Consider the following 20,310-nt stretch of genomic DNA (forward strand, 5'->3'; position numbering starts at 1 on the left):
TCTATGACATCTACGTCTTAGTCTTTTTTTTGTCGGTTATACCCCTGGATCTCCTACGAGACAAGGACCCGCCGGGTCTTGATGGGAATTCATTACGATATTTATCTTTGATACCTTGCTTTCTTCAGTCCTTAGCCATAATAAATACAAACAAATCAAATTCTCATGAATTATGAAGTACCCGCTGTTGTTCTCTTGGTTCGAATTAAAAGTGAAGAAAAAAAAAAAAAAAAAATCACCAGTTCACCTGCCGCAAGTCGGTGCCGATTCTGGTCGTCTTGGGAAGATCCAGCGCGCCGGCCTCGTACTTCATCGTGCCGTCTTCGTTGTACCCGGCCATTTGGATAAATCCACCGGTCACTTCGTCGATCATCTGCGCGTACTTGTTATCCTGGTTGATATCGCATCGCGTGGTGGCCGACTCGCAGTGGGCGATCAGCGCGGCAGTCGTCTTAAAGACCCGCAGACATCCAGGGCACCTACACCCGTTAGCTCACAGCAACAGCAACAACACAGTGCGGGGGAATAGGATTGAGATAGATCGCATACTGCACTCTGCGATTGCCCTTGCTGGAGGCCAAGACATGCGCCTCAAAGTCCAGGGCGGTCTCAAACTCCATCTTGCAACGACAGATATATTTCCCACTAAACGCGTTGAAAAACCTCGCCAGGTCGGAGCTCCCAGCCTTCGAATTCACAGCCGCCGCCGCATCGCCCGAGCAGGAGGGACCATAGGTTATCTCCGAGCCCACAACAGATGGAGCGCGTCCCTTCCCCTTCCAGGCGCCGTGTTCCTTCGCGTCATCATTCACGGAGAGGCCCGGGAACGCCAACAAGTCACCCGCTCCCAGCGCCGCAGCCCTGCTGTCCCCTTTCCCTTTCCCTCTCTTTTCCGCCTCGCTCAGTGCCGGCCAGTGCTTGAGCGTCAACACAGCCGACAACCTATCTGCAAGATCGACCTGTCCGGGCCGCGGCTGATTCGCCATAGCCTCGCAGTTCACATCGCCGATGGAAATCTTGACCCCGCCCACATGCCCCTCCGCCTCCTCCTCCTCCTCCTCCAGGTCGTGAGTTAAATCCGGAAGCAATGGAGACAGCGGCGAGTCGGTTTCCAGCCCCAGTGCCTCCTTCATCAGGAGCTTCCGGGACTGTTCAAGGAGGAGCATATCCTTGGAAATCTCGGGACATTCGTTTTCCTCGATATGGCGAAAGAGACCGGCGGCGCTTTTGAATTTGGCCTTGCATCCGGGGCACGTGAGGTTTTGTCCGGAGCGGTGTTGCTAAAACAAACAACCTGAGTTAGTAGTTACTTCGGGACTGTCTGTAAGAGGGTTACGGTACCTGGCGAATATGACTGTCCCGCCCGCCTTCGCTGCCGAATTCATGGCCGCACACAGGACAGACGATGTGTTTGTTGCTTTTGATCTTGTGGATCAGGAGCTGCTCCTCGGTTTGGAAGTCCTCGTCGCATTTCGGGCAGTATTCGTGTTCGGGGTCGAATATTTTGTGTCGGGTCATTTCCTTGGTCGAGTTGAAGTAGCGGGTGCACTGGGGAAAGGTGCATGGCACTCTGACTGGGGGGGGATTCGACATGATTAATGATTTAATTGATGAAAGAAGGATCGTTGGGTAGGGAGTGAAGAGAGAGAGAGAGAGAGAGAGAGAGAGTATGTGTGAGAGAGAAGTTATGTTACATATGTTATAGCTTGACACTACTAACACAATAGAACTCAGTGTGACATTTACATTCATTCAACAGAACCACAATGGAAAAAAAAAATATAATAAAAAAAATATCCCATTAAAATCTCGAAAAAGGCAACCACTTCCCACGCAACGTAATAACCGCCCAATGATTCCCCTCCGCATCCGTCTCCTTTTCCACCTTGGTCGAGAACGAAATCGCACTCATAATCCCGTCCCCAAACTTCTCATTCAGCACCGCCTTATACGCATACCCATAGTTCTGCACAATCTCATACAACCGGTAAATCAGGGGCTCCCGGGGCGGCATGTCCACGGAGCGCCCGCGATCCGGGAACCCGGCGAGCTGCTCGCGGAGAACCGTCCCGGGAATATCCAGGAGCGAAGCCAGGCTGTCGATGTCTTCCGGCGAGGCCTTGGCTTGGCCGTAGAAGATGGCTGCCGTGGCGACTTCGTTCCGGCCGATGTGCTGGGCGATTTGTTCGAAGGTGAGGGCTTTGGCGGCCTTGGCTTGGAATAGGGTTGTGGAGGCGGCGGGGAGGTGGGGGTGTTGGGTTGTCTGGATTTGGGTTAGGTTGAATTTAGGATGCCGTACGGCGTATGTTGTGTTAGGTTAGAGGGGTTGGCTTACATCAAGGGTTGCGAGAGACATATTGGTTAAATCAATATAATATATATAGAGGTTTATCTCCTGGATGGAATTCGGAAACGGCGAGTGGATGTTTATATAGACGGAGAGGTTGGAGGTGCGGGGTATTTTCTAATGAGGAGTAAACTACTTACCTGGTCACTATGTTAAATGTTAAACTAGTAGGAAGGATTAATGGTTAATTTCTTCTTTGCAGCAAAGATCATGATTATATGAGAATCTAGGTATCATGCTGCTATATTAATAAGATATATCACTCCCTATATTTGATTTCTTTGGACGTCGGTTGTGGTGAGCGCTATGCGGGGGGGGACTTGCGTATCCCCTCATCTGGATTAACCCCTCATCTCTGCTTTTTGTCCACCTTAATGATTATTGGAATTTCCTCTCTTCAAAGTACCTCCTTATCTGTCTTGATTTAATCTAGAATCCTAGAATGAATAGAATCTTCTTTTTGTTTGTTTAGTTGATAGACAACCCTGTCCATACAGAGTTCCTGGAATTATCTCTACCTTCGACATCACTTCCAACATAACTTCATCATAGCTTACTCATCATGATTCAGTTATGCTACGCTCTTAGAGCAGGCGGTACTGGAAGGCAGTATTATGTTCACGCTCTCCTTTTGTTCATCGACAACGATAGTGGTAAATCAAGAACATAACCATCGGAACCAGATGCTGGCGTCGGAAAAAAATGGGAGGAGGATCTCCCAAGCGAATTATTATGCGCCTTCGTGTGAATGAATTCGATACCAGCAGTCCGACGGACTTCGACCGTGTTGTCATGGCCTATCTCGAATCAGCCGGACGGTCGTCCTGATGGTATACATAATCCCCTTGGAATTATTTACGTAGCTTACTTAGGGTTCCTGTAAAGGTTTGAAGTCCTATAGACTGTACACGGATTTATAGCTAAAGCGTACCCACTCACAGCCCCAGGTCGGGTCGGGTTCTACTACAGGCGCTTCCAGTAAGGAAGGTTAGCGATTATGTAGTTCCATAGGATCCTAATTAAACACCTCTAGTTCGTTCCTACTTAAAGGCGTATACAACCATGACCCAGATATTAAAGAGGCAGCTGGTTCGAATAAGACAACGACAAGACATCAAAACCTCTCTCCATTGTAGTCTTCCAACACTTTAAATCTTCGCACTGCGGGCCTTAAACTTAAGAAGAGAAGTACATAAGTTCCTGCAAACAACAGCTAGTATTTTGATTTAACCCTAATGCTCACAATAACCAACAACGCAGCCTAGCAACGCTGTGATAGGAGCTGTTAAGCCAAATGGATAGCCCTTCAAATCACGCCCAAGTAACTCTGAATTTATTGTTAAACTCCTGCTGAAGCATCCGGAAGGCCTGGAGAACCTGCATGATTCCTGCACCCTCCAGAACTGTATCACCGGCGTTGGTATTGTGCTTGGTAGCGTCCTTGGGGGGTTTCGGATTCTTTCTCTCCGTTTTCTTCGACTTGTTGGTAGCCACATTGAGGACCCCGTGGCTGGTATTTTCTTTGTTGTTGTCCTCGTCACTCAATGCGTCGTCCCAATTCTCTGCCACATCGCTACTATCCTTATCCTTATCCTTAAACGAAGTACTGCCCGGATGTTTGGCCTTGGGCTGGACTGTAGGGCGGCTCTCTTTTCTATAGGAATCTGGCATCCTAATATGTCCTTCTGCTGCCTCAAACGCTTTGTTATCCGACTCCTCTTCCAAGGCATCGCCACTGCCCATGGTCTCCAGGAGACACGGGTCAGTATTGGGCGACAATTTCAAAAAGTTCTCCAGGCTGGTGACAATAGTAGCTAGTACCAACGAGAAATCATTCAGGACAAACCAAAGGTCCCCTTTACGAACCATATTCTCGGTTACCAAAGCATGTACATTGCCATGTTTGTAAAAATCGTACAAGTAGGCATTCAATGGTGCCTGGCCCTTTGCCGGAGATGCTTCAGCATAGGGAATGACGGCCTGCTCGAGCCATACACCGCTCCGGACCATTTTGCAAAGCTGCGGAATGCTGTCCCATCCATCCAAATGCCCTGATAGCGAGACGAATGCAGAATTCACCCGATTCGGCGGGAGAAATTCCATCCGTTTACTGATATCTTCTGCTGGTTGGTCTCCGCCACATTTGATGCCGGTAAGGGGGAGGATGCAGTCGGAATCTTGAATATGTTGGTCAATGAATGTAGAAACATATGCGGAAAATATGCTCAAGGTCTTCTTGTTGTGTGCGTCCAAAATCTTGGTCGCCTTCCCGGGCAGTGCGGGGAGAATGACAACCGAGGTTGACCTCTTACTCATGACTCCTCTGGATTCCAATACACTTGGTCTCAGGTGGTAGCGCCCAAAGAGGTGTGACATAACAAGCATGAGGTCGAGCAGTGTTTGTTCAGGTCGACGCCGAATTCCTTTACATAACTGATGGAAATAACCATTGCTAAGCAATGCATGAAAGGAGAAACTAGAGGTTTCGGTGTAGTAAAGATGGGATATTGTTCCAGCAAAATTAAGTGGAGCACCTGTCCGGCTCAGGAGGCAGTTCCGACGAAGGTATTCAATCGAGAATCGCAGATGGTGAAGCACAGTATGCTTCGACTCCGGCCCGCCTAGATATATGCGAGGACACGAAAGAATAGAGTTGATTGCCTTGGCCGCATAAGGAGCCTGGTTTGACTCATGTAGCAGAATGAATAGGCGGAGCACGAGACTGGTTGTGATTGGGAAATGCCCATTGAGGTCAGGAAGCCTTGAGCTCAGCAGACGGCAGACCTTAGCGTACGGAACATCCTGGAAGACGACATTTCCCAAGAAGTCAAATCCTCGACGGCCAGCTCGGCCAGCTGCCTGTCGAAAATTCAGCGCTGTTAGATATACCGAATCCCCAGAGAAGACCACAGTCTTGCACGGCATATTAATGCCTAGAGCCAAAGTGCCCGTAGCGATAACAACACGAAGATAGCCCTTTCGGAAAAGAATCTCGCAAACTTGACGATACCGACGATTCATACCAGCATGATGTACACCAACCCCACGTTGTAAAGCCCTGATTAGCCATTCTTGCACGGCACGGCACCTCAACTCTGTTGCATACTTTTCGAATTCTGATGGGTGAAGTTTCTTTTCATCAGCTAAATGAAATCCGGAAACGGGAGCGTCGGGATTAAATGACTCCATGGGGTTTGAATCTTTAGACGCATTCTCTCGTATCTGCTCTCCTTTTGATGTTTTCTTGTCTTCTTCCCCTCCCGTCTCCCTCTGTCGCCTTGGTTGTTTTGTTTTCATCCGTCTGGCTTCCATTTTCTGCCATTCTGCCCATCCACTCATTTTTTTCTTCCATATAGAGCTCGATTCTTTCCAAGAATCCTCTGCCTCCTCGAGCTGTTTGAGGATATGTCCACAGATCTTCTCACAATAGCTGCGATCGTAGTTGAATATCAACGCAGGAAGTGCGCCTTGATCGTGAAGCGAGCAGATCAAAGGGAGAGTCGTATCCAGAATGTGGCCCTTACGAATTGGTTCCAGAATTGGAGATTCTGGAACCCTACCTGAAGAAACCTGGGTCTTAGCTTTGGCCGCAGTGTCATGTAGTCCCTGCGAAAGTTCCTCGATAACTGTATTAAACGGTGACTCTTTATAGTCCATCCAATGTTTCAACAAGTTCTTGAGTTGGCCCTCCCATTCGAAGATGTCAGCCTTCTTAATCAATTTTGGCAATGCAATAGCAGGGTTTAAAGATGCATCGACCGGAAACTCCTGCGTCTGGTGTTTGTTCATAACCCTCCATAACATCCAACAGTCTCGCGGCTCGAGAGTTAGGTCATCTGGCATACCTCTAGCACGGTCGATCAAGCTTACTACCGGATGCATGAAACTGAAATTAGGACTATCGTCTAGTCCAAGAGGCGGCAGCTGACCCGGCGTCGAAAGTCCGTTGAAGAGAAACAAATCTGGTGGACGATAGATAAACTTCCTCAGGTCTGAGTAGCGGGCCTTGTGTTCTATCATTCTCAGTTCTATTCCATTCGCTCGCTGCGTTAAACTTAGCCATTCCTTAAATTCCTGCGGGTTCCCGACTGTTGCAGATAAGGCGATGATCGGACATGGCGCAAGAAGGAGCAGTTGCTCCCACACTACGCCATCCTGCGCTTGGCCAATACAGTGAACTTCATCAAATATAATTCGTTTCACTCTCGGCGACCACTTGGTTGCATTTGATGGTGCAAGCAGCATTATCTGAAGTATGTGAGGTACGGTGACAAGCACTTGACAACCCATGGGATTGTTGATTCGGTAGTCGCGCGTGTGAATAGCCCAGACAGACTTTCCAGCAGGGTTTTTGAAAGACTTTGAGAACCTTGCTTGTACCTCAGCCGCAATTTGATTTACAAGTGCCTTCGTAGGAGCGACATAAACCAATACCCCTTCATTGTCGTCTTCAAGAATCTGCTTAATAGCGTAAAACCTATACCTCATATGTTAATCCTGGAGTGAATTTTAAACCGAGGCAATAACGATCTTATTTCTCCGACTTACGATATGAAAGTTTTTCCAGCGCTGGTTGGAGCAACAACAAACAAGCTTCTTCGAGAGTCAATCTGGTCTAGAATTTCCCTTTGCCATTCATCGGGTTCAAAGTCGCGAACACGCGGATCGGGCGCTGAACCCATATTACGATCCAAATACGGGCCAGCATGGATAAGTTGAAACTCGACAGGTGGCATTCCGAGACTGATGCTAGGTTGCTTCCCTCTCAATGATGCAAATTGAAACGAAAGGCCTCGCTTTTCCTGGGGTAACAGTTCAAGCTCCGGGAGCTGGAGGTCTCTTATGAGATCACGAATGCATACGGCTATTTCCTCGGTGATTCCACATCTTGCCTTTGCAATTTGTTGAATCGTGTGCCACATCAATGCCACAACAGATAATGAAGAACTTCTGTGGTCCGTAATGCACTTCTCCTTCCATAGGAGAGCCAAAGTGCTGACCATATAAGCGAGTATCTCGACTTCAGCTGCCCTTCTTTTCTCCTCTGACAAAGACAAGAGATACCGTTTAACCTTGGAATAACGGAAACCATAATTTCCCTCCTTATCAAATTGGGTCACTACCGTCGCTTTCCAATTGCTGATCTGCTTCTCGACGAGCTCTTTCTGCTTCCACTGTTGCTGGAGTACGATTTGATCTCTACCAGACAGTTCCTTATTGTGCTTCTTGGCTTGTAAAGGCAGGACATTTCGGTTGGGCTCCGAAATCCTAGTGATGTGTTCAATTCCAGACAGTGACGCCATACGATCTTTATCCTTCTTAGATTTCACAAAGACACTCTCGGGCTCGAGAATCCCCCCTGAAGAGTTGGTGAGACTAGCTGCATATCTTCTGATATCACTCATGAAAAACTGGTTACGACGATTCATAAGCATGAGTTGCCTATCTGTTAGAGAAATAGCCGTCTTTGGATTGAGTAGACGTCTGTGGTTGTGCCAATGGCTGAGTTCTTGGAATATTCGTGACATTGCACTGCTGACATCGTCGTCAGCGGATCCATCGGTGACAACCGAGACTGGCTTTAGATGAAAATCTAAGACTGGGTTGCTGAAAGCTAGAAGAGTCGAATCTCCCTTTTCTTCCCCACTAGATATCCGAACCACGGGTTGATTTAGTAGGGCTTTCTTTGCGTTTTTACCAGACTTGTTAGGGCTAAATCGTTCCTCGATCTTTAAGCCAACCCCAAAAAGGTCCGACATTATGTTTTGAAAAAATTCGAATCTTTTGAATACCGATGAGCTGAGGAAGAATGATACGTTGTCATATTGTTCGAGTAATCTGAATGTTTCGAAAAATAACCTTCCATCAACGACATCTGCTACGTCGCAGGTGCACGCCGCCTGGGTGGTAATATCATTCCAAAGGCTTGAAGAAAGAATATTACTCATAGCTCTGCAGTACCGTTCCAAAAATAGTTGGCCGACTCGAGAGATGCGGCAGCTGTTTGCCCTTTCTGAAAGTTTACATTCTCGCATGATTGCAATATGCAGCAACATGCCATGAGCCGCCAGTGTGTCATCTCTTTCGAAGGAAGACGTCTTATACATGTATGCAAGGGTAAGTAGCGTTATCCATTCGCGCTGCGTTAGGTTATAGACTCCACTTTTGACTGTTTCCAAAATCTTTTTCGAGGTCTTCTCGTCCGGCATTTTGTCGATCAAACTTATCGTGTCGGGCAAGGTCTTGATCATGCCTTCGTTCTGCTCCTCTGCCTCTGCCCTATTAATGACTGATGCTAGATTAGAACCAATCTGTGAAATCGGCGATGACTTGTTATTGTATGATTCCGGAGTAAATTCCCGTGCCGTATAAAGCTGTCGAGCGCCCGCGGCTGAGCCTTCTATGATCATGGACATGGCCTGCTGCTGTTAGCCTCCATCTTCGTTCTAATTTTTGCAGGACAAATTAATGGGTTTAACCTTTGTATCTCGGAATTCCAAAGTATTTAATATGGAAACCTTATAGCTACGGCAAATAAACCAATGTATCATCGAGCGGAGTACGATCTTTCCTGGCCACAAAGACACGTCCTTTGGAGCTACAGAGTGATCATACTCGGATGAATCTGAATCTTCGTCATCTGACTCTAGAATCTCAGGTTCATCGGATCCGTTTGACTTGCTCCTGTCAAGTTCAGGAAATGCACCATCATGACACATCAGGAAATATGCGCCTGCAGAATGAAGATATTCCTTGAAAGCGTCACAGTTGTATGTGCTAAAGCGCTTCACTTGAATTGACGGGACTCTGTTGGGGAGGTTTTCAGATAGGTGTTGTACAAGCACCTCGCGAGCAAGGAGATATCTAGGCCTGAGGCTATCGTCAATATTCGGGGGGGTGCAGACTATCTCATGTTCGGAAAAGAATACGACATGAAAAACGCATTTTCTCTGATGAAGCTGCGAGAGAAACTTCTCCATGGTGTACGCGGCGTGTAGGAGTTGAAATCCAGAAGAGAAGTCCAGTTGTTCATCAGAAAAGCAATGAAGCAAAACTGAGTCTCCTTCAATTATGAAGAGTTCATCACCTGCGTAGTCGCCCACAAGATCCAAGGTACGAGAAGCGAGGCCGTCAAACCTACAAAGCATTACAACGTTTCCCACGTAAAAATGATATCCACCAGACTTACCATTTTAATAGCCTTCCGGAGCCTGCCATCTTAATAGGCTCTGGTTGATTTCATCAACTGCCTAGGGGATTTTGAAGCAACGATGCCGTAGGGGATGGAGTAAGGGTAAGAAAGATTTGTCGTGAGGGTCATGGAAGAGGAAAGGAGAGGGATGGGGAGAGGGAAAGATGCCCAAAAATGCGGGGGTCAAGAATTTTCTGCTTGTGTTGGCAGGCTGCGTGGGATTAGTGAATGACAAAAGTCCAATATGATGTTGTTCTATGAACAAACAAACAGTCTTTTACCTACCCCTCCCTCCCCTCAATTCAAACCAGGGTATCAATGGGGTTATTGGTATGTAGTCTGATGAGGGTTTCTAATCACAACTATATATGCTATATTTACTTCTTCTGTCTCTTCCATACCTTGTGGCACCTGCGTACCTTCGCATCAAGCCCTAGGGATACTACTATAAGGACAATAGGACATGTAATATAGATTTAAAGCAGATGGTGCCGATACCGCCATAAGTAACTGTAAATATCTTGATCTTTTTGGATGGCAATGGGGCATTCTTTCCCAATCTGGGAGGCACTATATGTCGGAATTATGATGCTCGCACAGGGGTACCTAATTGATGGAATACTGGCTTACAAGATTCTGTGTTGTTTAGAAGGTTTGTTAATACTGTTGGTGATATGAAAGAAAGCGCCAAAGTTCATTTCCAGCATGCGGGCTTGAAAATCGAGGGGATATAATATAATATATATACTATACTCTATAGGCCCTGTCATGAGAGCGTGGAATAATTATACTCGAGCGAGATATAGAGCCTCCTTCTCCCGAACTCCTTGGGTTTCATAGTGCTATCGGACATATCCTTCGTCACAGCGCCGCTGGAGATTATATTGACGATATTGTCTTCCCTTCTCTTCAATTTTCTGTTGTGGTATGGGGGACACGTCTTCTCCTTGACTGAATAGCACGCCTGGTCCTATGATGATTGCTAATTGTTGAACACATGGTATAGTAGTGTATGTTTGTGTTTGAATACATAGAGCTAAGAATGTGAATATCTGCCCCAAGCTATTGTATCCCACATGCGGTATGTAAGATGAGCTCTATCGTTTAGCTGTGATACAGCAGGATGGATATATGGGCGTGGTTGCCCACCTGGATGACGTTGGTCAAGTGGAGAGTTATCCCAGTTGTATTATCAAGACTGCCTAATGGAAAGCACGGTTAGCAGACTCAGCAATCCAATCAATGAGAATACCCTCATGAGCAACTACCTACTCAGCCACATCAACCCCACCATAAAATCAATTTAGGTGCATATCAAAGTCACCCACTAACCGTAGACAGTCAAGGACATTGCCTAGCGCTTCACGGAGTGTGGCTGTCTCAGCTCAGCTCCGGATAGCCGCGTTTAGGCTGCCTCCATCAGTTGTAACTTGCAAGTCGCGATCAGATGGAAAATAGATCTGTCACTTAGTATGTAACAACCATAGAATCTCTTAGACTAGCAAAGGCCTTTGGACTCAAATCAGAGAATTCAATTTTTTCGCGGGGGGGTTTCAAGACTAAAACCACGCTCTGTTGGCGGGATCGAAGCATAGCGGGGCAGTGGGCGGGACAGTCGCGATTCTGATTAGGAGGTGGTGAGCTGACCCGGCACGGATCCCCCTCATCGTCTCCCCCAATAATTGTTCTTATTCCTGCCTCTGCTTGAGCAACGAAATCCTGTTCCCAATTCATTAAAAAGCGCCAATCCCCTCGTCGGTCTGACACTCTCCCATCGTCTCCTTTTTGCCCCTCCCCCACCATCTACTCATCCTTTGACGCGAATCTGGTGCGGCCATGTCCAACCAAGAAGACCATTTGGCCTATGGCCACTACTATAATCAGGACTCAGAGCGTGTCGGTCAGGGAGAAGGCACGAGGGGTCTTGTTGGAGATGCTTTCAACATGCTAAAGAGCCAATACAAGCACCACGGTTCTCAGTCAAATAAACCACAAGACCAAGGCCCACCGCAGCAGCAGTTCTCGCAGGATTATAACCCAGGAGGGTACGGAGTAAGTTATGATTTGACTAGAGAGAAAAACAACAGGTGGCAATTGCTCACAGCTTCTACAGAACCCGGGTCAGTCCCAGAGTTCAGCATACCAGGAACCAGGATACCAGGCAGGAAAACCCCCGAAACAAGACAAGGTTTCGGCCTTGTTTGACAAATTGCAAGGCACAGTTGCGGGTCTTGGTGCCGGCGTCGCCCAGCGTTTGGGAACCGCGATCGACCCACAGGGGTATGCACAGTACGGAGCAGGAAAACCACAGGCAGAAACCCGATTCGGGAGCTTTGCGCCTCCCCGTCACGGCAATGATGTCAAGTGGTATGTTGACGGATGCTCTTATTTCTTGGCAGTTTCCAAAGCGCTGGAGACTGCTAGGGAATCAATCTGGATTTTGGACTGTGCGTAAACCCCAATAAACTTTAGCTTGTCCGAGGGTATTGATTGACATTGATTGTTTTCATAGGGTGGCTATCCCCAGAACTATACTTGCGACGACCTCCAGCAAAAAATGAGCAATACCGACTGGATCGGATGTTGCAGGCTGCGGCACAGCGTGGTGTGAAAGTCAACATTATTGTATACAAGGAGGTCACTCAGGCTTTGACCCGTATGTCACCATTCTGTTACAAAGATGGACATCTTCAATCTGTGCTAATGGAATCTAGTTTCTTCGGCTCATACAAAGCATCATCTCGAAGCTCTTCATCAGAATATTGCTGTTTTCCGTCACCCAGACCATCTACCTGATCGTCAGGAATTGACTGCTCAGATTACCTCCTCGCTTGAGAACATGTCTCTCGATGCCCTGAAACTTACTCAGCTATCCGCTGATGCTATCAAAGGTATTTATGGTATACACGAGGATATTATTCTCTACTGGGCTCATCATGAAAAACTGTGCATCATTGACGGAGGAATTGCGTTTATGGGCGGTTTGGACATGTGCTTCGGACGTTGGGACACTCACCAGCATGCCCTCGCCGATCTACATAATAATCCGAGCGATATAGTATTCCCCGGTCAGGATTATAACAATGCCCGAGTCCTCGACTTTACTGACGTTGCGAACCCGGATCAGAACAAACTGGATCGCAGTAAGACCTCCCGCATGGGATGGTCTGATATTTCTGTTAGCTTGCACGGACAAGCTGTTGGGGACCTGAGACGTTTGTTCGTTGAGCGCTGGAACTTCATATATGATACCAAGTATCAGTCTCGCAAGGATGCTAGATTCACAAGACTGGCACTGTATGGGCGTCCAACCTCGTCTAGCAATCAGCCTAACCAACCCCCGCAACAAGCTACTCCACCACCGCAGGGCACTCCTCAACAACCAGCTGGTTATACGCCACAACCCACCCAGCAAAGCACCTACCAGCCTCAATCCCAGCAGCCAACCCAGCAGCCAACTCAACAGCAAAACATTAATTCTCCACAGCCGCAGCAGCCGAGCTCGTACTCCCCACAGCCTCCCCAGCAAAACACTTACCAACCGCAAACCCAACAAAGCTCCTTTCCACCCCAGCAACAACAGCAGAGCTCCTATCAGCCACAGTCACAGCAGCAGGCTAGCTATACTCCACAACCACAACAGAGTCCATATCAGCCTCAGCCACAGGAACAGGGTTCTTATCAACAGCACGCTCCCCAGCAAGGTGCATACCAGCCAAGCCCTCAGCAACCCCAGGGCCAAGGTCAGTATCAGGAGTATCCCGGGTCGCAGCAGGCTGCCGGTCAGGCCCCTCAACAAAACTATACGCCCACCGGTCAACCCTTCCCACCGCCTCCCCCCGGTCCCCCTCCAAGCCACGGACAAGGACAAAGTCAAGGGCAGAACCAAAGCCAAGCCCCATATTTCCCACCTCCTCCCACTCAGCCTGCTCAAGACTCATCGTATGCCCACTCACGGGTTGCTCCTGACTACTACGGAGAACATGAGCACGGTGACCGTGAAAGAGGATCCAGTTCGAAGCCAGGATCTGGATCTGGGTCCTCATCCAGTTTCGTCCCTCGTCGCTTCCGCGATAACTTCGATTCTCTCCGTGGTGAACTGGCCGGTCAGATTCATCAATACCAAGATAGGTTCGCCACAGGTAACCTTGGACGACCCCAGCAACAAGGAAACATGACCTGCCAAATTGTACGTAGCTGCTCGAAATGGAGCAATGGTACTCCAACCGAGCATTCGATTGCGGATGCATACGCAGAGATTATCCGGCGCAGTGAACACTTCATTTACATTGAGAATCAATTCTTCATCACAGCTACCAGCGATGCACAGAAGCCAGTTAAGAACAAGATTGGCGCTGCGATAGTTGAGCGTATTCTCCGTGCTGCTCGCGCAGGTCAAAAGTGGAAGATGATCATTGTTATTCCAACCGTTCCCTGTTTTGCAGGAGACTTGGCTGACGAGTCGTCACTCGGAACCCGGGCTATCATGGAGTTCCAGTACAACTCTATTAACCGTGGAGGCAATAGTATCATGGAGTTGATTGCGAAGGAAGGATACAACCCTATGGATTATATTCGATTCTACAACCTGCGCAACTACGATCGTATCAAGTTTAGTGCCGCCCCCGAAATGGCGTCTCAGGCTCCTGAGCCCGTTGCTCCTGAACCCGGTAACGTCCATCGCCCGGCCTTTGATACTAGCGCACCTTACCAAACCTACTCACCAGCTCCCCCCACCGGTCCCAAGCCTAGTGCGCCTGGTGGAACTCAGTGGGATAGCGTGAGTGCATGCTACATGCTCAATGGACCAGACCTTCGCAATGTACCCTGGGATGGTCCAAGAGAAGCCGAGATTGATGCATTTGTTACTGAAGAACTCTATGTTCACTCTAAGGTGAGTTCAAATCTATTCCTTTATTATAAGGCATACTAACAAAATAGGTCATGATTGCCGATGACCGTGTGGTCATTTGTGGATCCGCCAACCTCAACGACCGCTCTCAGTTAGGAGACCACGACTCTGAGATTGCAGTGATTATCGAGGACATGACGCCTATCCACTCCACCATGGACGGCAAGCCCTACACTGCCAGCCGGTTCGCTGCCTCTCTGCGGCGTTTCCTGTTCCGGAAGCACCTTGGCCTACTTCCCCCACAGGACTACGAACACGTGGATGACCACTTTGACTTTGACTCGCCTGAAAGCAAGGTCGTTGCCGATCCGCTAGCAGATACTTTCCTGAGCCTCTGGAACACACGCGCGCGCACAAACACCGAAGTGTTCCGCGAGGTCTTCCACTCCGTGCCCGACGACAGTGTCCGCAGCTGGGCTGTGTACAAGGAGTTTTATGGATACTACTTCAAGAACGCAGACAAGCAGGCATATGGTGAGGCCAAGGATGCCCCCCCGGCTCCGTACAAGTACGGACATGTCATTTCTGAGAAATTCCCTGGTCCTGACGGGGTCAGCCGCGTCAAAGAGCTGCTCGGCCAGGTCAAGGGAACGCTGGTGGAGATGCCCTTGATGTTCCTCATTGAAGAGGATGTGGCGGAATCAGGCTTGGCGCTGAACGATTTGACGGAGCCTCTCTATACGTAGGTTACGTTTCTTTGTTATAATAGTGACACTATTTGTTTTTCAAGTTGCATGTTGGTCGTTAGTATTGTTCTCTGGGGACAATATCAGATGTTTAGATTGCCCGCAATATGATTGGATATTATTGGCCAGCACCTAGTACATTCCCAACAACGACGTTGACGTATATTTCTCCAGGCTACTAAACTCAATTTCAAGATTATATCATATCATATCTTACATCTAGGCTCGAGGTTCTTTATCATCATCAGCCCGCACATGATCAGTCCTTGAGCACAAACTTGAGAATGTCAAGCCGCAAAGAAGAACAATACGATGACTCCGGGGGATTCCCATTCTCATCTTCCATTGAAAGCGCGCCCAAACATCACCTTACTGGCCATTCCCAAAGAACAATACTAACCCCCCCCCCCCCCCAAAAATCCGCTGACTCCATTGACGACAATGCAAAGGAGCCATACAGAGCAAAGACCGCTCACCAACCCTAATGATTGTCTCTGTCCATTCTCCTCCCCAGCTTCCCCAACGCAGATCTACAGCAGAAGCACAGTAACAGCACGGTCAAGTCCGTGCATCCGATCCTTTGTAGCTTCTCCACTCCTGGGTCATGGTCTTTCGAGTCTCTCTTTCACGCTTAGGTACCTACTACTCCGTTCTCCACACTCCAACCACCGCTGTCGTGCCAGGACTACCTATCTATCGATCCTCAAAGGAACCGAAACGAACACCAAAGAGAGAGATCTAGCCTTGGAATCAACTATAAAAACCCCCAACGATACCGATGCCGTTTCTCTCTCCTTCTTCTTCTTCTTCTCCTCATCAGCTCCCTCCTACAGTCTTCAATCCCCATTCCAAAACGCTCAACTATCTGTGCTCTTTTGCTCCACGCAAAGTCTACCTTTTTCTCAACTTCAAAATGTCTCCCGTTGTTGAAATCACCAAGCAATCCACCGTCGCTAAGGGTATGTTTGTTTGTTCCCTATCTTTCCCTCCTTTCCGATGCATACACCTCATATCATATCATATCACATACAGGAAAGATGAAAGATGCAAGATGAAAGATGCAAGCAGAGCTAACGATCAATCCCCCATCTACAGCTTCCCCCGGTGGCGGCTGCACCGTCATGTAAATCCATTCCATCCCTAATGGATTGATCTCGCCTCGCGAACCGGATCCTTTTTCCCCGTCACAATCACGTCAACCAAGTCAATCCCATGCCATGCCCGTACCCAGCCAGACAATCCAATCCAGATCACGCGTAGCCTGCGAGGCGTTCATTTTCTTCTTCTTCTTCTTCTTCTTCTTCTTTTTCCTTCTGATACTCCCGCTCCTTCCTTCTTCGATTCCTCTGCGTTTCGTCAGCCAGAATGATGATGAAACGGTGCGAATCGGTCTCGGTGTCCCGATTTCGATTCGGGATTGAGGCCGCGAACAAAAAAAAAAACAATAAAACCGCACCAAAAAAAAAATTCAAGCAAGCAAGCAAGCAAGCAAGCAAGCGATCGAACACACCGATGGCCAACTGGGTTGGTGGTGGTTGTGTTCGTGATGACAATGATCAAGCTATAATATTGATGGTAGTGGTGGTTACTTATGACAATGGATCATGGCTGTGATTCAGTGCCTATCACTCGTTTTTTTTTTTTCTCTCTCTATTTAATTCCTTATTTTTTTGCGTTGTTATCAGACCGACCTATTCCATGTCTGTACGTACTTTTGTGATCTGGAGGAAGGGTTTGGTTGGCTAGTTGGTTGACAGAGAGGGGTTCGGTGGTTATGCTAATAGGATGGTTTGCTAGTGATGCTATATATAAGACTGTGTCTGTCTATTAAGTCCTGGTTTGCCGTAGTTGGTTGTAGGAGTTGGATTGATAGTAAAATATGTAAAAAAAAAAAGAAGAGAGAGAGAGAGAGAGAGAGAGAGAGAGAGAGAGAGAGAAAGGTAAGTACCAATAGTCATTTCAAGATCAGAAATATTACAATCATAAGTTAATATTTCTCGTTAAACACGGCCGTTCCCTTGCGAATTGCATCCACTCGCGCGATATCATCGGCACTGGGCTCTTGCAGCTCCGTGTCCCCGAGAACAAAAGCTTCGCGCACTACATCTTCCACTTGCTCCACAGAGTGCAGAATCAATTGCACAGACCGTGCCATGCCGGTATTGAAAATGTCTTCACCAACGGCGTTTTCAACCACACCGTCGCCGCCATTCGCTGGCTGGTCAGCGGTAAAAGCGTGGCAGATGGACTTGAGGGGCTCTAAAAACCGATGGCGAAAGTATATATATGTCTTCTCGAGTTGTAGCTGACTGCGAAGGCTTGGGGAGGAAATCAAAACATAATAGAAATTTAGCGCAGCGTGGAGTGCTGGACTCAGTGTTTGGGTAAATCGCACCCATGATGCCACGATATCGGAAGATAAATCTAAATCGAGCATTGCAGAGCTGAACAGGAGAGGGAAACCCACCGAGAAGTAGTGGGGATTGAGGAAAATGCTAGTGTTAGAGTTTGAGACTTTGCTAGAAGCCTCCAGAATTTCGTTCTTCAGCCAGTCTATGGCTCTTTCTTTGATGGGTTGGAGATGATCATCTTCCAAAACTTTCCTGATCACTTTAAACCGTGCAATTTCGGAAGAGTTGCTATGGATAATTACACCAGGGATTTTGCGAACGGTGCCATAGCTTTGGCGGACAGTGCAGGCTGTGACCGATAGGATAAAGTCCATAAACTCTGCCTCACTGGAAGGGGTCGCTATTGGGCTTTGCATTGACAAAACGGTGAGGGTAAGCAGCGAGTCCAACAAAACTTGGGGCTTCTCGAATGCGACTTCATCAATGGAATGGAATCCTCCGACAAAGTTCGCGAAAACACTAGCGAGGTCTGGGAAAATAGGAATATGTGGGGGCCTGCCAGAGGAGAACAGCTCTGCAACAGCCGCACGGGCAGCCAAAAGCACCAATGATCCATGTCTTTCGAGAGGAATGTCATCGACCTGCTTTGGAATATCTTCAAAATCCAAAGGTGGGGGTTGATCTGCAGGAGGCCTTAACACGACTTCGAGGAGCTGTTTATCGTCTAGACCAAAATCTCGAGACAGTGCCTATTTCAAGTCAGCAGAGCAAGAGGCGCGCTTGCAGCAAGCATCACCTACAGTAATCTTAGCAATAATAGTATCCCTCTCTCCCAGGAGTTTGGTATTCAGATAGACATTTGTAGGGGACGCTGTTCCCGGCATTTTCGTCTTTGGATGAAGTTTTTCTTGCAGCCGGACGGTCCACGACATGCCTGGATCAACAGGGCCCGAGCAACTCAACACATAAGACTTGAGAAGCTCAATCAATCCAAATTGTAGGAATCTCCTGATAAGCAGCGGCTCCTCGCTGCCGGATAAACTAGGAGAGCTAATTTCGGCCTCCGGATCCGGAGCAGACGCCTCAGAGAGACGCAAAACGCTCGACTCGCTGGGAACTCTAGGAGGAGGCGCGGGTCTTTTCGAAGGAGAAACATCACGTAAAAATTCCAAAAACGCAATTGTAGTCTCGTTCGTTGGCATAGAGGTGTATGCTTCTAGCGCCGCTTGAAGTGAGGTCGCAAGGAAACGACTGGGGACTTTCGTTCGGATTCGCGAATGAAGGATGGAAAGCATTGCCATGAGGGTGTTGAATTGCACGACATGGAGAGGAAGTGGTTTCGTATCCACGGCTGACTCGGTTCCTCCCGTACTTTTTTCGCTCTGCGTGTGGGTATCCTTCCGGTTGTCCTCTCCTGCCTGGAATTGGGAGTCTACGCTCTCAATTTCATCCTCATGATCTGTGGGGTGGAGCTGCATGAGAGCATCACAGACGCGTAGGATCACCTCTCTCGGATTGCCTAGACACGCGATATCCTGCAAGCATTCAGTGGACTCGGGTAGCATTGGCAGAAGCAGCTTGACCAGATCCCAGCCAATGTTGGTTGTGAGGACTTCATCTTGTAAAAGCTTGTGCAAGGTCGGCAGGCGGGCAGGGGTGAGTTGATACTCCAGCAAAGTGAGGTAGGTGAGATAGTCGGTAGCCGGGGGAAGAGCCCGGATGAGGGGATCCTCCTCAGCAATGGAAAGGGATTGAGAGACGGAAGTCATGGCTGAAAGAGGGAGATGATATTTTCGGGTTGCAAAGGATGGAGGGCAAGCATTAGAATTAGCTTTGGGGGGGGGGAGAGCGGACAGATGACATCACCGGCGGCAGAATACAAACAAGACATTTCCCCGCTCTATTTGGGTACAGAATAAAGCAAAGTAATTAGAGAGAACTATAGGTTGGTCTCTGGTCAAGTATAAATTCTTGTCAAATGTAAGATGGTTGGTAAACTCATAATTAATTCCCAAGTAGGAGTGTAGAAATAGTATTAAATGTACCAAATCAATACATAGTAAAAAGAAGCAAAACAGGGCTGAAGAAGGCTGACGGCGAAAACTCGGTCAGGCTAGAAAGTCAGGCAGCATGAGTCATGGACGTCTTTCCTAATTTCCCCCTCCGAAATACTCTAGTCGTTCTTAATTTGATATCCTTTGGAGCCCTGAATATTGAAAGACTTACTACAGACGCTCAGCTCTTCCAGAATCATCAATGAATAATATACTGCATACCTCTTCTGAAGAGCGTGGGCGTTCAGGTAGACTCCCACACAATCTGGAGTAAATTACCCAAATTGTACAATATTGAAAACTACCAGAAGATTATAGCAATACTCTGAGGTGCTTCGTACTTCGTAAACATCTCTCTAAAATAATTAACTAACAGGAAAAAACCAAAGGGAAAACAGCGAGACTCGGGAGTTGCCGGTTGACCCGAGTACTACTACTACTACAGTATGCTTGCGGCGGATATCCGGGACCAGATTTGTAACCAGTTAATAAGGAACGAAGGTCGCTGACTCGTCCATTAAAAAAAAAAAGCTGAACTTTGGCTTCATATGGAAATTTCCAGACCCAGAGACCTGGGAGAAAGAGCTGTCACTATTCCTGGAAGAGCCGTTGGGATGCCTTTTTCAAGGTTTGAGTCCGCTGCCCTTCCCAAGGCGGCATTTTCCTACATCCGCGCCCTACCGATTTCCTGCTCCCATCTTCCATTTCACCCTCCGTGACGCCCTTTCTTCCTCTTCTCTTCTTCTCTTCCTTCTTCTTCTTCTCCTT

The 20,310-nt window shown here is 47.9% G+C and overlaps 5 protein-coding genes across 5 annotated transcripts; 1 reads left to right on the forward strand and 4 right to left on the reverse strand.

The window, feature by feature from the left end:
• Positions 1-220: 220 nt before the first annotated feature.
• On the reverse strand, positions 221-1,593 carry P175DRAFT_0487592 (putative C2H2 finger domain protein; the record flags this gene model as incomplete). Its single annotated transcript, XM_040895676.1, has 3 exons — positions 221-479; positions 550-1,280; positions 1,342-1,593. The coding sequence occupies 3 exons, from the start codon at positions 1,591-1,593 to the stop codon at positions 236-238; spliced, it is 1,227 nt and encodes a 408-aa protein (XP_040748665.1). The 3' UTR covers positions 221-235.
• Positions 1,591-2,356, reverse strand: cyn1 (putative cyanate hydratase; the record flags this gene model as incomplete). Its single annotated transcript, XM_040899097.1, has 2 exons — positions 1,591-2,263; positions 2,336-2,356. 2 exons carry the CDS (start codon positions 2,354-2,356, stop codon positions 1,802-1,804), a joined length of 483 nt encoding a protein of 160 aa, XP_040748666.1. The 3' UTR covers positions 1,591-1,801.
• Positions 2,357-3,487: 1,131 nt separating this feature from the next.
• Positions 3,488-9,704, reverse strand: P175DRAFT_0560958 (putative DEAD/DEAH box helicase). The gene is made up of 4 exons (XM_040901010.1): positions 9,537-9,704; positions 8,827-9,484; positions 6,896-8,766; positions 3,488-6,824 (listed from the first exon to the last, which is right to left on the reverse strand). Exons 1-4 carry the CDS (start codon positions 9,563-9,565, stop codon positions 3,659-3,661), a joined length of 5,724 nt encoding a protein of 1,907 aa, XP_040748667.1. The 5' UTR covers positions 9,566-9,704; the 3' UTR covers positions 3,488-3,658.
• Positions 9,705-11,001: 1,297 nt separating this feature from the next.
• On the forward strand, positions 11,002-15,540 carry pld2 (putative phospholipase D (PLD)). Its single transcript, XM_040898010.1, has 5 exons — positions 11,002-11,591; positions 11,653-11,986; positions 12,052-12,195; positions 12,254-14,433; positions 14,481-15,540. Exons 1-5 carry the CDS (start codon positions 11,376-11,378, stop codon positions 15,135-15,137), a joined length of 3,531 nt encoding a protein of 1,176 aa, XP_040748668.1. The 5' UTR covers positions 11,002-11,375; the 3' UTR covers positions 15,138-15,540.
• A 1,124-nt stretch (positions 15,541-16,664) lies between these two features.
• On the reverse strand, positions 16,665-19,510 carry P175DRAFT_0505038 (uncharacterized protein). The gene is made up of 2 exons (XM_040898011.1): positions 18,289-19,510; positions 16,665-18,237 (listed from the first exon to the last, which is right to left on the reverse strand). The coding sequence occupies exons 1-2, from the start codon at positions 19,255-19,257 to the stop codon at positions 17,125-17,127; spliced, it is 2,082 nt and encodes a 693-aa protein (XP_040748669.1). The 5' UTR covers positions 19,258-19,510; the 3' UTR covers positions 16,665-17,124.
• Between the last annotated feature and the right edge of the window lie 800 nt (positions 19,511-20,310).

This window comes from Aspergillus ochraceoroseus, assembly GCF_002846915.1.
Source record: "Aspergillus ochraceoroseus IBT 24754 chromosome Unknown P175scaffold_11, whole genome shotgun sequence".
Lineage (NCBI taxonomy): Eukaryota > Fungi > Ascomycota > Eurotiomycetes > Eurotiales > Aspergillaceae > Aspergillus > Aspergillus ochraceoroseus.